Raw genomic sequence first — 15,654 nt, 5'->3', positions numbered from 1 at the left:
CAGTACTATATTGCTTGTGAAGAGTGCTTTGAACCCAAATATTAAAGGTTTAAAAGAAAAGATCAATTAGATTGCCAATAGTTCCAGTGGACTCTTAATGTTCATGAATGAATGAGATCATTTAGAGTGCACAGAGGGCCTTTAGCGCACTGTGAGAGCAAATAGAATTGGATGAGTTGTGAGCCTGAAGTGGTTCATTGGCATCTAAACACACAAGTGACTGGATGGCTTATGACGAATGGACTGAGATAAATTTGATTTCTGGAATGTAAGAGTAGCCTAAGAATGTAAAATGTGCACTGTTCATCTCTGTGTTGCTTTAGTAATGTGTGTGAACCAAAAAAATATAAATATAGATTTTTTTTTGTTTTGTTTGTTTTTTTGTTTGTGTATGTGTGTGTCAATGCTGGCTTATAAAAAATAAACCATTTGGATGTTACAATCTATTTGCATTGAGCTCAAAGCGAGAGGATTAGATCATTGGGAGTGTAAGATGAAGTCAGTAGCCCATTACAACGCTATAATAACTGTACTCTGGCTGTCATAATAAAACATACTTTCACATCAGTGTCGCTTTTATCAGAGTCACGTCCTATTAATAAATTAGTTGCAACAAGGGTGTCCAAACTCAATCCTGGATGGCCACTGTCATGCAGAGTTTAGCTCCAACTTGCCTCAACACACCTGCCAGGAGGTTTATAGTATGCCTAGTAAGACCTTGATAAGCTGGTTCCGGTGTGTTTAATTGGGGTTGGAGCTAAACTTTGTAGGCCACCTGTTTTTTGGAGCAAAATAATTTGGGACATCTGCCTTTACATGCACATGAATTTTAATGACCTCCCATTCCTAAACCATAGGCTGTATTATGAAGTTTTCCCACCCCATGCAGCTATAAAAGCTTCAAATCTTCTGGTAAGGCTTTAGGACAAGGCTTTTAGGTCCTCCACACTAAACTCTCACATCCATGTCTTTATGGACCTTGCTTAGTCATGTTGGAATAGGAGGGGACAATCCCCAAACTGTTCACACAAAGTTGGTAGCAGGAGTTGGTAGTTCCTTTCATTGGAACTAAGGGGCCAAGCCCAAACCCTGGAAAAAAAACAACTCCACACCATAACCCCCCCCTCCACCAAACTTTACACTTATCCGACACAGGTCTTGGAGTTTCTTCTAATGAGGTGATAAGTTGATTCGGATGTGTAGTGGGCTTATGGACCGTGGTTGGGAACCACTGCTCTCAGCCACTGTAAAATGCTGATTAACTCAAAGATGTCTATAATAACCAGAGAAATTAGCATTCCCATTCATCTGGATGACAGTTGCTCGACTGACACAGGACTGGAAGTAAACGTGACTTGCATGCAGATGTCTTTGCTCAGAGGCACTAAGTTTTGCCTGAGCCGTAAATGTCATGTGACTAATCGCTTTGTAGACGCAGGATAATGAAAATGCTGATTGTTTGATGACACCACAGGGACAGGAGAGTCACAAGCCCTTCACTAGTGACGTCAAACACAGCAGACCGAGAAAAACATGTCACTTTCACACTTTGCCCCCCAAATATAATGAACTATTTGTGATTTATGTTGCATGCAATTGTCTCTAGTCCAAAAGCTTCATTAACTGTAGCCATTTGGGTCTGTCATTTCTAGGGTTTGTGTTCCAGGTTAACAGGTCTAGACATTGTGTACCCCTCAGACTGCAGATAAATTCCAAGTTTCTTATTTCTCTTGCATCTGTGGTGGTGTTTTAACGAGAAAATTATATAGAGCGACAAAGTGGGGACTTAATAGCATCCTTCAATGTATGCCGTATGTCTGTTTTGTTAGACAAGAAAATCATCTTGCTGTTGTTCACTTTTCCCCCGGCTATTGAAACAATATGGATTCCACTCGGCCTAAAAGTTTTGTACACCACTGTCTTTTTTTGTAGTTGTACTGCTGTACGCTGAGACTCTGGGTCTGGGAAATAGAGAACTATTGATTTTCTTTTTTTGAAAGCAGATCCTCAGCATCTTAAACTGTACAGAGAGAGGGTTTCATTAATGGCCGATCTGTCAGACTCACTGCTGGATATGAAGTGTGTCGTCCAAAGGTGTGGGCTGCACTGCTAATAGTCCTCTGAGTTCTCAGGGCTCAGGAATGATGAGAATGAAACTAGCAGGAACCATGACCTAGACCAGAGACAATGTGTTTGAGAATGCTTGACTTCCTTTGAGTTTGTTCATTCTCCTCATTATTCTGAATGATGGCTCTCATTAGATTCTCATTACTGTTAATACTGTAGTGAAACACATCCTGTCTAGACACAAGAATAGTGCAAGCATAAAGCATAAATCAGTATACATTAATAGGGTGATGCTTTTTAATGTTTTCATTTTCCTGTTATGTGTATAAGTTTATGCATGTGTAAAATCTGCAAAGCTACAAAGTGACTGTGACTTTGAAATGACTGGTAATGTGATATATTAGCATAATGGCCGCCTAAAGGTATACGCAAAGAACGAATGCAAGGCTTTGGTGAATGTTGTCTGTAGACGCTGTGTGTTTCGATGCGAAAGCAAAACCGATTTGTTTGGCCGCCTGAAAACGGATGAAATAAGGAATATATTTCCTGCGCTCTTCTTGATCACTACAACATGAAAGTTTGCATGCGTACAGCACATTTACACAGGACAGCTTCCCGAACCTGCAGAGCCTGCTATAAAAATGCCCCACTGTGAAACATTCTGCTCAAGTCGTGCTTGCAAAGCTGGTTCCGATCGATCTGTCTTCAGAATCCGACTTTGAATTGAACTGACAAACCGATAAAACCAACGAGACTGTATGTTTGCAGCTGCTTTGGAAGCCTTGAAAGCTAAAGCTTGCAATAATGGTAAGGGCCATAACCATTCTGAGGCCCCATCCACATGGAGAGGCATTTGGATGTAAATGTAAAAAAAAAGTAACTTATCAGCGGTTCGTCAGGGCGGATCTGGCATTTTAGGAATCTGAAACTGTTTTTTTAATTTTTTTAATCGGGTCCCAGAGAGGATACATCTGAAACTGACACCATTGAGTTTTGTGTGTATAGCCAATTCGTATATTTTGTGCAATGGTGATGTCATCATACCATGTCCCGCACGGTATACAGCTACACTCTAAAAAATGCTGGGTAAAAAACGACCCAAGTTGGGTACAAAATGGACAAACCCAGAAATTGGGATGTTTGAATGGGCCCATTTACTGGGTTCAAACAACTCAATTTCTGTGTTTTTGTCCATTTTCAACCCAACTTAGGTTGTTTTTAACCCAGCATTTTTTAGAGTGTACGGTCACTGGGCATGCACACATCAATACTGTGTAATTGAATTACTGTATTTACATTATTGTAAGAGTAGGTTTAGTGTCTGGGTAGGTTGAGGTGAATTGTTTGGTATTTTATTGTGAGATTTTGCCTCACTTCCAACCAAACTCTGGGTAAAAAAACAACCCAATGTTGGGTCAAATATGAACTAACCCAGCGATTGGGTTGTCTTAAGCAAATACTTAACCCAACCGTAGAGTTAACACAACACAATCGCTGGATTAAAACAACCCAATTGCTGGGTTAGTCCATATTTGACCCAACATTGGGTTAAACCACTGCTGTACCCCTTCTAGCCACAACTTTTCTTCTCCGTTTTAGTGTATTTTTGTGGCAGAATTACAGCGTCACACACTGGTCTGGCATGTATACTATTGTTTTACATCGGTTTCAGTGGTTTTGTGTGTACGTAGATATTTCTTGAGACGAGGAAAAAAAATAAAAGATTGGAAAGGGACAGTTCTGCCTTCATGTGGATGTGGCCTGAAACTCGCTTGTAATGTTTGACCAATCACAACACAATGGGTCAACTGGCCAATCAGAGCACTTTTCGGAAAGGAAGGGCTCAATCAGGGGTGCCTTGTCCGTGAGCATCGTTATGGTGACAAGTTCTGTTGTTATCAGCATACACCCTAAACAAAAATGTGCTAAAAGTGGTTATTGGCTTGTAATCATAGGGGGACCACTGTAAGTGCTATATAGCAACTTTGTCAAATGGTGCTATGTAGAACCATTGAACCACCCCATTGGCCGCCTCAGATTTTAAATGTGATGTTACTCCACTCTCTTACTTTTTCTATGAATGAGTATTTACAACAATGGCAAAAAGCTGTTTGAATCACTTTTATGCTTTTCTGAGATCAAAAAGTCTTGGAATATTTCCTAATAGCAGAGCCTGGGAGGCAAACTGTTGAAAACCACTTTATCTTCAGGAAGCACACTGTATTTTAATCACACTGGTGTTTTTAATCCTTTCCCCAACTAAACTAAGAGACCAAGAGAGAGTTAGAGAACCTTTAAAAAACACTATACAGGGGCTTAATAGATTCTTTGTATGGCAGTGGTGCTATATAGCACCTCAACAACATGTCCTTAATACGCCAATATAGGTCGTTTGTCACTTCCTTGAAATACGACCCATAGGAGTGTTTACTAAAGTTGTTCTCCTACTGACAGCAAGACACTTTCATTTTAAAGCATTTTTTCCCTTTTATCTGCATAATATTTCAGGTTTTGCATAGCTCAGTTGGTAATGCATTGAACTATACAACAACACCATGTGATCATGCGATTGTGAGTTTGATCCCAGCGAGCACACGTGCTCATAAAGTGTATAAGCACTATTAATCCTTGGGTAGGTTTAGGGATGGGGTGGGTGTAGTATATTTAAATATATATATATATATATATATTTTTTTTTATAAATGGAAATATGACAAATGGTGGTAAAAAGTCCACACATTGCATTAAAATGAACACGCATTTTGATTGGTAACGACAGTCATACGTCATTTCATGACATCAGACGTAACACAACATTGTCATTATTTTTTGGTCAGCTAGAGGGCGCATGACTTTAAAACGTAAATATAGGTCGTTTGCACCTCAACCACCCCAAAGAACTTCTGAAACCTTTTTTTTGTTTTTTGTTTTTAAATCTGGAGCAAAGTAAGCAAGCTGATATTCAGTACAATCTATATTTTTTATTTTGAATACAAATATACGTCATTTAAATATTTTACTTTGTCAAGATTTTTAAACCAACATTTTTGAAAAGAGCAACAAGCGCGTACAAACAGATTGAGCCTATGATTAAATCTGGAAATAAAGCAAAATAACTAGATGCCATGTTTGTAATTTATAGCAAACATCTAGCATTCTTAAGTTATTACTCCACCATCTGGAGTAATCGTGGCATCATTAATCAGTATGGTTGAATGACAAGTTTGCTGTCATGACTAGTTGAGTTCTTCAATTATGCATCATACTAGGGTAGTTAAGCAGTTTTTTTGTTTTTTTTGTCATTGAAGGGGGAACCTAGCCTAACAAGCCAGAACCACATCAAGATGTTTGGTCTGGAAACTCACCATTGACAGGGCTCAATCCGAGGGGCGGGATAAACGGTTGTCTTTCAAACTTCCTCTGCACGAGATAGGATAGCGCTACACCAACCAGAGCAATGAAGGTGAAGCAGAGCTTGTTGACAGATTAAACATTCGCCGTATCCGGTCGGCTAAACTCCGAACACATCTTCTGTTTTTAAGAATGACTTCAGTGCCGTTCTTTGTTCTTTTCTCAGAGAAAAGCTTAACTCCAAGTCTTCCAGAGCGGATTTGAAAGACCACCGTTCGCCAGTTTCTGTGTTTACTAGAAGCACGCAAATGCAACTCGGCCGTCGTCATTATGGCCCCGCCCGCCGACTGTAACACGATGTGATTGGCCCGACAAGAGTTAGGCGAAAACAGCTCAGAAGGGTATTGAGAGTTGCTAGACGACACTTGCGGGCAGATTAAATTTGCTGACGCTAGGGTGCGTCTAGATTTCTAAGCATTAGAAAGCATTTTAAATGCTCCAGAGCATTTTAGAAAGACTGGGAATGGGTCTGCTGCAATAATTTACTGTATGAGAAAAGCAATGTGTTTTTGGACATGAAACCATATTTACTTAGTACACCCAATTAAAAATTACAATTAAATGTGTTTTTTTTTTGTTTTTGTTACATGACTATATGTTTAGAAAGAGTCAGTCATTTTATAAACAAGTAACTGTCAAAGTGAATTGGCAAATGTATAAAAAACATAAATTATTTCTCTGAACTTTAGCCATGAATTATAAAATGAAGCATTTTTAAAATGCCAGCTGTGCAGTAAAGTGTTCAGCCATGTTGGCATAAGCTGTGTGTGTGGCTCAAGCTCAACTGATATTGAAACTATTGTGAATACTAGTGTTAAAAAATATGTCACTACAAATTCAAATACTAAATATTATTCATTATATAGCATGTAAATGTTTCCTTTAAATAGGCTTGAAAATAATTTGCAAAAAAGAAGACAGATTTTATATATATATATATATATATATATATATATATATATATATATATATATAATTTATTCTTTTATTTATTTTTTTAAATCCACAGAACCCTTTTTTCACCATAAAGAACCTTTTGTGGAATAGAAAGGTTTCATGAATGTTAAATGTTCTTCATGAAACCACAGGTGCCGATAATTATTTTTAAGCGTGTAGCGAGCAGTGTCAGCACTCACAGAACGATGCATGAGGAAAGATTCGTCGTATCTCAGATCGGATTATCCGAGTAAACTGGTAGAAATCCATCGGATGGCGCTCTTGATTCCTTTAGCGCGTGCTCTGGGAGCTGTCCACGGCTCTGAAACTACAGCGGAGCGGGCTAAGCTCGCAGACGCTTCACCCGTAGCAGTAGAACTATATTCCTCCTTATATTGAGCCACAGAGACAACATTATCCTCAGAGAAGGTGAAAGTGATGGCAGACCTCACAGAAAACGCCAGTCGTGCCGCTGAATTGATCCAGTGTCGTCGCGGGGAGTTCTGACGCGGTTATTCCCCTCGTGAGCTTCTACTCACTGATACTTCACTCAAATCTACAGAGATGGACCTTTGTCTGCTGGATTACCCTTTGGAAACTATTATGAGTAGGAGTTCAACATCACCGAACGAATGACCTGCTGATTACTTTGCTCAGCAATCTTCGGGTGTTTTTCTTCGAGCAACTTCATCAGAGAGCTTCCAGTTAAATGAAGGCTTTTCCATTAAACTCGCATATTATTAAACATAACCGGGAGGAAAACATTAATAAATAAATGATGTATTTTTTAGTTCGTGTGTTGTTGCACAGCCCGCGTGAAAAATGATTTCTGTGAATAGCGAGTGTATAACTATGACGAGGAGATGCCTGCTGACGTTCAAACCGTTCAGGTAAGACATGGCAATACTCATTTGAAATGTTCAGATATTGCAGATATTTGACACACTATTCAGACAGAGCGAATTGGCACTGTAGCGTTTGACCAATGTAAGTAAGGTCATTTTGACACTGTGGTCAACCAGGTAGTTTAAAATCTTACAAAAAATGTGCCATAACTGCAAGTTTCCAACGAAATACAACAGTTACATCAAACAGTGTAACATAATATTAGCTACTGTAGTTTTGATTAATTTATTTTTGTAGTAGTCTACAAACCAGGTCATATTATGATAGATAGATAGATAGATAGATAGATAGATAGATAGATAGATAGATAGATAGATAGATAGATAGATAGATAGATAGATAGATAGATAGATAGACTTGTCGAGTTCGCATCCTCGAACAAAGCTGAAATGTTGTCAAACTTCGCCTCTTCATTGTTACCACATTAAAGTCTACAAAGAAAGACATTACTGCTTACTGCGAATAACATGGTGTGAATTGAGGAGGTGGTGGTACTATTCTCGGCTCTTGAGATGATTTCATTGATGTTGTCAGAAGAGCTTCAGGAAAGGGTGTGAGGATGGCGTAAGAAGTGAGTCTCTGATGAGCTTTCGCGCTGTTTCACACAGTGGCGGGAATCCAGCAGCGCGAGGATGTGGGTCATTCTGTTCTGCAGGAGCTCTGCAACTTTTAAGATGAATGGCCTGTGCTGTAGTTTCCCCTATATAAAAGATTATTATAGATATTACAGAAAAATGCTGTGGTCGAGCACAGACAGTTGCATTTTATTGATTAGCATATGGAAAGAAAATGAAAAGGTTGCCTAACAGGAGGTAATTATCTTTATCAATACGCAGACAGCATCTTCTAAGTGATCTTACACATTGTTTTGGATCACAAGATGTTACAGGCCATAACAATATATTCTTTTCTTATAACTAAAAATCATGTTTTTTGTTGTCTGAATTAGTCAGTGTATTTTTCCATCATGTAGCATTGTGTAATCAAAATACTTTACCCTAATAAGTAATTTTCCTAATTCTACATCATTAAATTGTTTAAAAATAACTTTTATCTTCTAAAAATGGGTGTCCATAAATATTGCGTTAATTATGTTACTATACCATACTTTGCATTTAAATTGGTGACATTATCTCCATCACTTTCCCTCACTGATAATATCCGAAGTACTGAAAGGTATGTGTGCTCTTTCTGATAAAATATTTTAATGTAAAACAGTTACTTACTTACAGTTATTTTGTAAAATGTCAAAATTGTTACCACAATATCAAAAGAAAAAGATAATGTATCACTAATAACACAGTGGGTTGTTTAAACATCTTTTTAAATCATGATTTCATTAGTGTGTTCTTCGCTTTCATGCTTGCAAGTGGAGTTTGTGGCTAAACAGTTTAAAATTGTCAATCTTGTTACTGTCAAAATATTACCAATGTTATTTTCAACAGAGTTGACAAACAATACTATAAAGAAATTACTTATTCACTGAAAATAATTTGTGTTTGGCAAACACTGAATTATTAAAATAAAATGTTTTTAATAACAATACTGGAAGTAATTTCTGATTTTTTTCCCCCTAACTTTTTAAAATGTAACTCCAATTCTAGAATCACTCATCTCATCACATTTTCTTAGGCTTTTCTTGCCATAAAAAACTTTGATGTTTCAGCAGTAAAATCAACTGCCCAACAAAAGCAAACACTGATCACCATAATGGTGACTTAACAAACTATTATATGTGTGTTTCTTCTTTCCTTCTTTATGATCTGGTGTTTTAAATAATGCTCAATCATCACTCAATTAATCACTTAATTATCTAAATATTCCTAACACTGCTTCACTGTTATTTTAAACACTCTGATGGTGGTTCCAATATAAACAGAGAGCAGTGTTAATTTAACATTGGGGATTTTACTGTGAAAAAAAAAATATATGTCAAGGCAAAGCATTTTTGATTTCTAGTGGAATTAATTTACAATATGCCCTTGTACGTTTTAATTATAGTATGAGCAATTTGATTTGGCCACATGAATAGTGTAATGCAAATTTTAATTCACCTTAGGATGAATAAGAATTGAACAGCTGGGGTTGGTTGGGTTTATTTGATTAATTTCGGCACTAGCACAAGCCGGCACCCTATGAACCTGTCTTTGATATGACTCGTTTCAAAAATATATATATTTTCATTCAGTTTTTTATGTAAACTGAGAAGTCAAATGAAATGCATTAATAAAGGTTAAAGAAACAGTTCTTCCAAGTTTCATTCCAAAAATACATATGCTGTCTTTATGCAGTTCTTTTCCATACAATGATAGTGACCATGTCTGAGATCCTCTTAAAACACCAAAATATCAACAGCATTACATACCATAAAGACCATATGACTCGTGTTATATTCCAAGTCTATATATATATATATATATATATATATATATATATATATATATATATATATATATTCTCACCTAAAGGATTATTAGGAACACCATAAAAGCTTTCATTTATTTGGTGAACCATTTCCATTTAAAGGAAATGTTTCACAAGGACAACATACTTCTTCTAACAATATACTTCTCATAGATTCTCATCATTGTCTGGCTGGAAAGTCTTTTTCACAGGTTTTTCTTGTTCCACCCCAGCACATTTATATCTGTCTGTCTCTGTCTGTCTTTTTCAGGATATTTGTGGCGGGAATCGGTTTCTTCAGTCTGTGCTTCTTAATGACCTCTCTGGGGGGGCAGTTCTCGGCCAAGCGACTGGGCGATTCCCCATTCAGCATTCGGACCGAAGGTACATTAATAACTGGCAGCTCTGCACGTCCACCTGTGCTGACCATATGCATGTCTAATTCATCTGGTGGCATTTGGATAGTGTCATTTTATGGGATCTTTAATGGGGTCAATAGAGGGTTTCGCGCTGGCCTTTAACAGGCTTGATTATCCATGGGTCGGTGTACTGTGAATATCATCTCTGGCTGCAGAAGACCCCATTTGTCTTCAGCCATCACTTTTTATGAAAATAGATCACATCAGAGGCTAGAGATCTCGCTCACTGCAAATGCCAGAAAGAACCTGTCCGTGAGAAAGACTCATTCTGTCACCGTTTACTCACTCATCAAGGGTGTTTGTGATAGTGGATGAATGGTGTTCCAAATATGATTAAATCTACTGGCACGGATTCTATGTGGCCTGGTTGGGATTGTCTTCTCCACAGAAGTTGCATGCTGTGCTGACTTAGAATTTAGTGAGGCAGCATAATTATGCGGTCTACCTTTTTTTGAAAGCTTTCATGTTGGAAGCGCACCTATACTGCTTTAAAATTCTGCCTACATGGGCTCACTACAGAGGTTTTGGAACAGAGCCAATATGTTTAATATTCAGTTCCTTTTTAGTTTCAACACCGCTGTGCCCAACAGGAAATGGTGTACCCAAATGTGGCAAATAGCCATCTTAAGAGCTCCACTCGGTTTCTGGAAAATTGGAAAACTGCTTCATGGTGTGCTCAGCAAACCCCAGTATAAAGCTGAAGATGATGGATTAGAGTTCTGTGATGTTGTAGGAGAGGTCGCATGGAGGAGAGAGAGAGAGAGAGAGAGAGAGAGAGAGAGAGAGAGAGAGAGAGAGAGAGAGAGAGAGAGAGAGAGAGAGAGAGAGAGAGAGAGAGAGAGAGAAAAAAAGAGAAAGCACAATCTGATTAATTAACCACTCCCAGGCTGAAGTCTTGAGAAAGCATCTGGCTCTCGCTCATTAAACACTGCCTGCTGATCAGCCAGAGATGGACGTCACTGTGTTTTGGGAGCCCAGTCCTGACATGTGAGATGTGAGGGTTGCTTTAAAGTCATTTCCAGTTACAAATGACTAATTATTTCAAACTAATTGCCTCTGAATTACTTAAAATTTAATCAGTATTCAAATATCACTTTACGTATCACAGTCTGGCTTTTAGTAATTTTCATATTGCTACAGTGAATGCAAATAAAGACACAATAAAAGTAATATCTGATATATCAGGAGTTTTCAAACTGTGGTCCGGGGGACGCAAGTTAGTGAAAAGTCTAGAAAAGTGTATAAATTGGATGTTTATAAAAGATAAACAACTTTTAAATTTTAGGATGTGTGTCCGTCATATGAGGATAATTATATTTGGGAGTCCGTGGCATCCAATATCTAAAAATGAAAATGTGTATCTTGTTATAAACATGTTGTAATTTATGTATTCTGATTGTATTACTGTATTAAAGGATTAGTTCACTTCGAAATTAAAATGTCCTGATATTTTATGCCGTATCCGGTCGGCAAAACTCCTAACACATATTCCCTGTTCTCTTCTCAAAAGCTCAACTCCAAGTCTTCCAGAGTCGCGGCCAAAGCTGACTCGAAAGACCGCCATTCGCCAGCTTCTTTGTTTACTAGTAGCACGCAACTCTGCCGTCATTATGTTAAGCCCCGCCCACCAACTCTATACACGATGTGATTGGCCTGACCAGAGTTTGGCGTTTACAGCTCAGAAGTGTATTGAGAGTTACTAGACTACACTCGCGGCAGATTAGATTTGCTGCTGCTAGGGTGCATCTAGATTTCTAGGCTAGACTTCAATGGCAACAACAGTTGAAGGTCCAGTTGTGCGGTTTTAAAAGGCTTCAGAGGCTCTCTGCGATCCCAGACAAGGAATAGAGTCTTATCTAACCAAACCATCTGTCATTAAAACATTTTTTTAAATGTATAATTTTTTACCTAAAATTGCTCCTCTTGCGCTGCTCTGCGGCTTGCCATGGATTATGTAATCACGTCGGAAAGGTCACGTTAGAGGTAGGCGGAAGTACCGTCCCTGAGTCGGAGTGTTTTTTGGTAAAAAAGCCAACATCTAGCGTGACCATCTAGCGTGACCATGATGTGATTACGCAATCCGTGACGCTCCGCCGAGTGGTGCAAGATGAGTAATTGAGGTAAAAAAACTATATACATGTAAAAAATATTTTGAAAACAGATCCTGTTCCTGAAGCCCTTCCTTTGAAACTGCATTGATTTGGTGTTGGTTGCCATTGAAGTCCATTATGTGGAGAAAAATCCTGGAATGTTTTTCTCAAAAAAATTGACTGAAGAAATAAAGACACAAGCATCTTGGATGAGATGGGGGAGGTGAGTAAATTATCAAGATATTTTCATTTTGAAGTGAACTAATCCTTTAAAGTAAAATAAAGCTGATATATAACAATTATGTAATACATTTCACAAAGTTTTAAATATTTTTTTTGGTAGCACTTTATTTTACAGTACTGTTCTGCAAGTACATACTATTATAGTTATTACAATAAGTGGGTAATAACTAGGTATTATCCCTGAACCTACCTCTTAACCTAACCTTAAGCCATGTAGTTACCTTATATTACCCAGTACTTTCTTAGGCAAGTGCACTTAAGTGCATGTCATGTCATTTTTTGGGGGGGCATTACGCAATTGACTTTTGATCATTATTCCAGCTTTTTGATGTATTTGAAACAGAATACAGTAACCCTTTTTCCATATCCTGACAACATTACAGCATTCTTAGTATTATATTCTACTGTATAACACAGCGCTGATCTAACATTAATGTTCAGCTCTAGTATACATGTTATCTCAATGCTCTCTTTCGGTCCCAAAGAGAAATCCCTAAGAGATTCTCTAATCCTCTTCCACATAAGAGATCCTCCAGCTTTTACACCCTCACTCTGGCCATGTTCTAGCTTGAATAATACCATCCAGCATAAGTTCTGGGATTATGCCTCTAATGGATACTAATGGCTATTCTAAGAAAGGTTTGTCATTATACATTTTTAATGAAAGCTTGTGTGTGGGTTGATACAGGGAGCACTTTGTCAGTTTTAAATAGTAGACTTTTGTTAGTTAAGCAAGAAATGCAGGACGTCTTGCATTAGAGGCAAAAAAACTTGAGAGAATGGATCCTTCCTCTGGACACACTCACTGCTTTTTACTATTCCAACTGAAAATAACAAAGTAAATCTATAATCTAGCCCCCTAAAATATTGCTGAACTGTTTAGATTTAGATGCTTTATTACTAGGAAAGAAAATCTTCTCCTTTTTATGCAATGAATTTGGAAGGTGCTTCATATAGCTAATATCAAGTAGCACCAAAATTGTGCACTTTGTTTCCTTGTCTTCTGATACCTATGATAGCTTGGTGTTGTATTTTTCAGATTTGCCACATCTCAAATGGTCATGTTAAATGCAAGAACCGATGTTGTTCGGCGCACAATTGAATGACAGCATGGGCTGATCTTTGGTTGACCAATCAGCTGGAAGGGATGTTCATCCCCTTTCAAGGCTATTTATCCATTCTTCTACTTATGAACCTAAATATAACATTTCTGCTTTTTTATTTTAACCTGTTAACTGTCATCCTCCTTTCTGAAAGTATTCATGAAAATTCACTATCCAAACTTAAATGGTTGCAATTCAAGAACACTTTCGAAAATAGACATAACTTTGGTCTCATTTTAAAGAAGACAGTCAGCAGATTATTGCTCAAGTAAAATCACTTCAAAGTTATTATACTTTCAAAGTAAAGTATAAAAAAGTTATGGAAGTTTAAATTTACTGTACTAGAAATGTAATGTAAAATATGTTACAAAATAATTTTTACTCAAAAATTACTATCAAATCAAAGCCATATGTCTAGTCAATATGTTCCTAATTTAAAGTTGATATCACGAAAATTGAAGTTCCCATGAGATTTTGTTTAGGCGCGGTTCCACAAATAGCCACCGGGTGTCATTGAATTTTTAAAATGCAATTTCCTGTGTCAAATTAATATATTTTTGTCCAAATATCACAAAACAGTTTTCAGATATAGAATCGTGAGACTCGGACCTTTCCGACGATATTTTGTCAAGATAAGAAAAGGTTTTTATTCTAAAATAGTTAAATAAATATGAAACATGACAACGCCACTTGGGGAGGAGCCTGATAGAATAATTTAGAGCACCGTTTCCATGGTAACGCAAGGTCTGATTTTAACAGGATTAATCTTGAGTTCGTAAGCTTTCAAATTATATATAGTTTGTCAGCATTAGATCAGGATAAATATAGGATATAATTGTTTTAAACATGCAGTGGCAAATGGGCCCAGTGACACTTAACAGGTTAAATTCGAAAAGCTAATTACCAGAATGTACACAGACCTTAGCAATACACTTGAATGTATTTTAAGTGCTATTTATTACAACAGTTCCTTGTTCAAGGGGTCGTGACATGAGTCATGAGTTATGAGAAAAAGGATCACTTTCAACCCTCATTCTGACCCTTTTTTCTGAAATGTAAATTTTTTAAGGGGCGACTCCTTTGAAGTGCCCTTATTTAGCTTTTTTTTTGTCAGATATTACCTTTCATGTAGCGTTTTATATAGCTGTTAAAAGGTCTGCAATTTTTTAAAGAGCAAAGAGCACAATACATGGATTTATTGTCTTGCAAAAGAAAGAACAGATTCTGAACTGCCCAAAAATTAGTCGTCAGTTTTACTTCCTACTTGCATAATGCCAGCCTATGATCTTTATTGGCTACTTTGACCCTCAATCACTATAGTTAAAGCTGAGACTGGAAGAGTTTGGTTCGTGTTGTCGACATGTCGAGAAGATGCAGAAGCAAATCCATTTTGATGCACTTCCAAAAGGTTGCGTCTCGGGCTGGAATTGATACAGCAAAACTGACGCCATTGTTACTGTTCGGATGAGAAACACTCATTTGTAAGCCTGACAAGCCAGACCCACATCAAGATGTTTGGTCTGAAAACTCACCATTGACAGGGCTCAATCCGTCTTTCAAACGCGATAGGATAGCGCTACAACCAACCAGAGAAACGAAGGTGAAGCGGAGCTCGTTGATAGATTAAACATTCGCCGTATCCGGTCGGCAAAACTCTTAACACATCTTCCCTTTTTAAGAGTGACTTCAGTGCCGTTCTTTGTTCTTTTCTCAGAGAAAAGCTTAACTCCAAGTCTTTCAGAGTCGTGGTCAAAGCTGATTCGAAAGACCGTCGTTCGGCAGTTTCTGTGTTTACTAGAAGCACGCAAACGCAACTCGGCCGTCGTCATTATGGCCCCGCCCACCGACTCTATACACGATGTGATTGGCCCGGCAAGAGTTAGGGGAATACAGCTCAGAAGGGTATTGAGAGTTGCTAGACGACACTCGCGGGCAGATTAGATTTGCTGCCGCTAGGGTGCGTCTAGATTTCTAGGCTACTCATTTGTTATATCCAGAAAAGTTATTTCTCACAAAACTGTATTTCCTGCACGCTTGTATGCAGGAAATGTATGTCTTTCGAAAAAAGGACACCAA

The 15,654-nt window shown here is 37.8% G+C and overlaps 1 protein-coding gene across 2 annotated transcripts in view; it reads left to right on the top strand.

Moving 5' to 3' along the window:
• The first annotated feature begins 6,627 nt into the window (after positions 1–6,627).
• Positions 6,628–15,654, top strand: part of LOC137092861 (alpha-1,6-mannosylglycoprotein 6-beta-N-acetylglucosaminyltransferase B-like) — a 201,477-nt gene continuing 192,450 nt past the window's right edge. Inside the window, exons 1-2 of one of the 2 annotated variants that reach the window (XM_067457377.1) lie at positions 6,628–7,304; positions 9,995–10,107. In XM_067457377.1, the coding sequence (XP_067313478.1) occupies positions 7,237–7,304; positions 9,995–10,107 (181 nt within the window). In that variant the 5' untranslated portion in view covers positions 6,628–7,236. The remainder of the gene's footprint in view (positions 7,305–9,994; positions 10,108–15,654) is intronic. The other variant, XM_067457386.1, reaches the window with a different exon arrangement.

Source organism: Pseudorasbora parva, chromosome 2 (assembly GCF_024679245.1).
Source record: "Pseudorasbora parva isolate DD20220531a chromosome 2, ASM2467924v1, whole genome shotgun sequence".
NCBI classification, from domain to species: Eukaryota; Metazoa; Chordata; class Actinopteri; order Cypriniformes; family Gobionidae; genus Pseudorasbora; species Pseudorasbora parva.
This window is presented reverse-complemented; position numbering and strand designations above follow the sequence as displayed.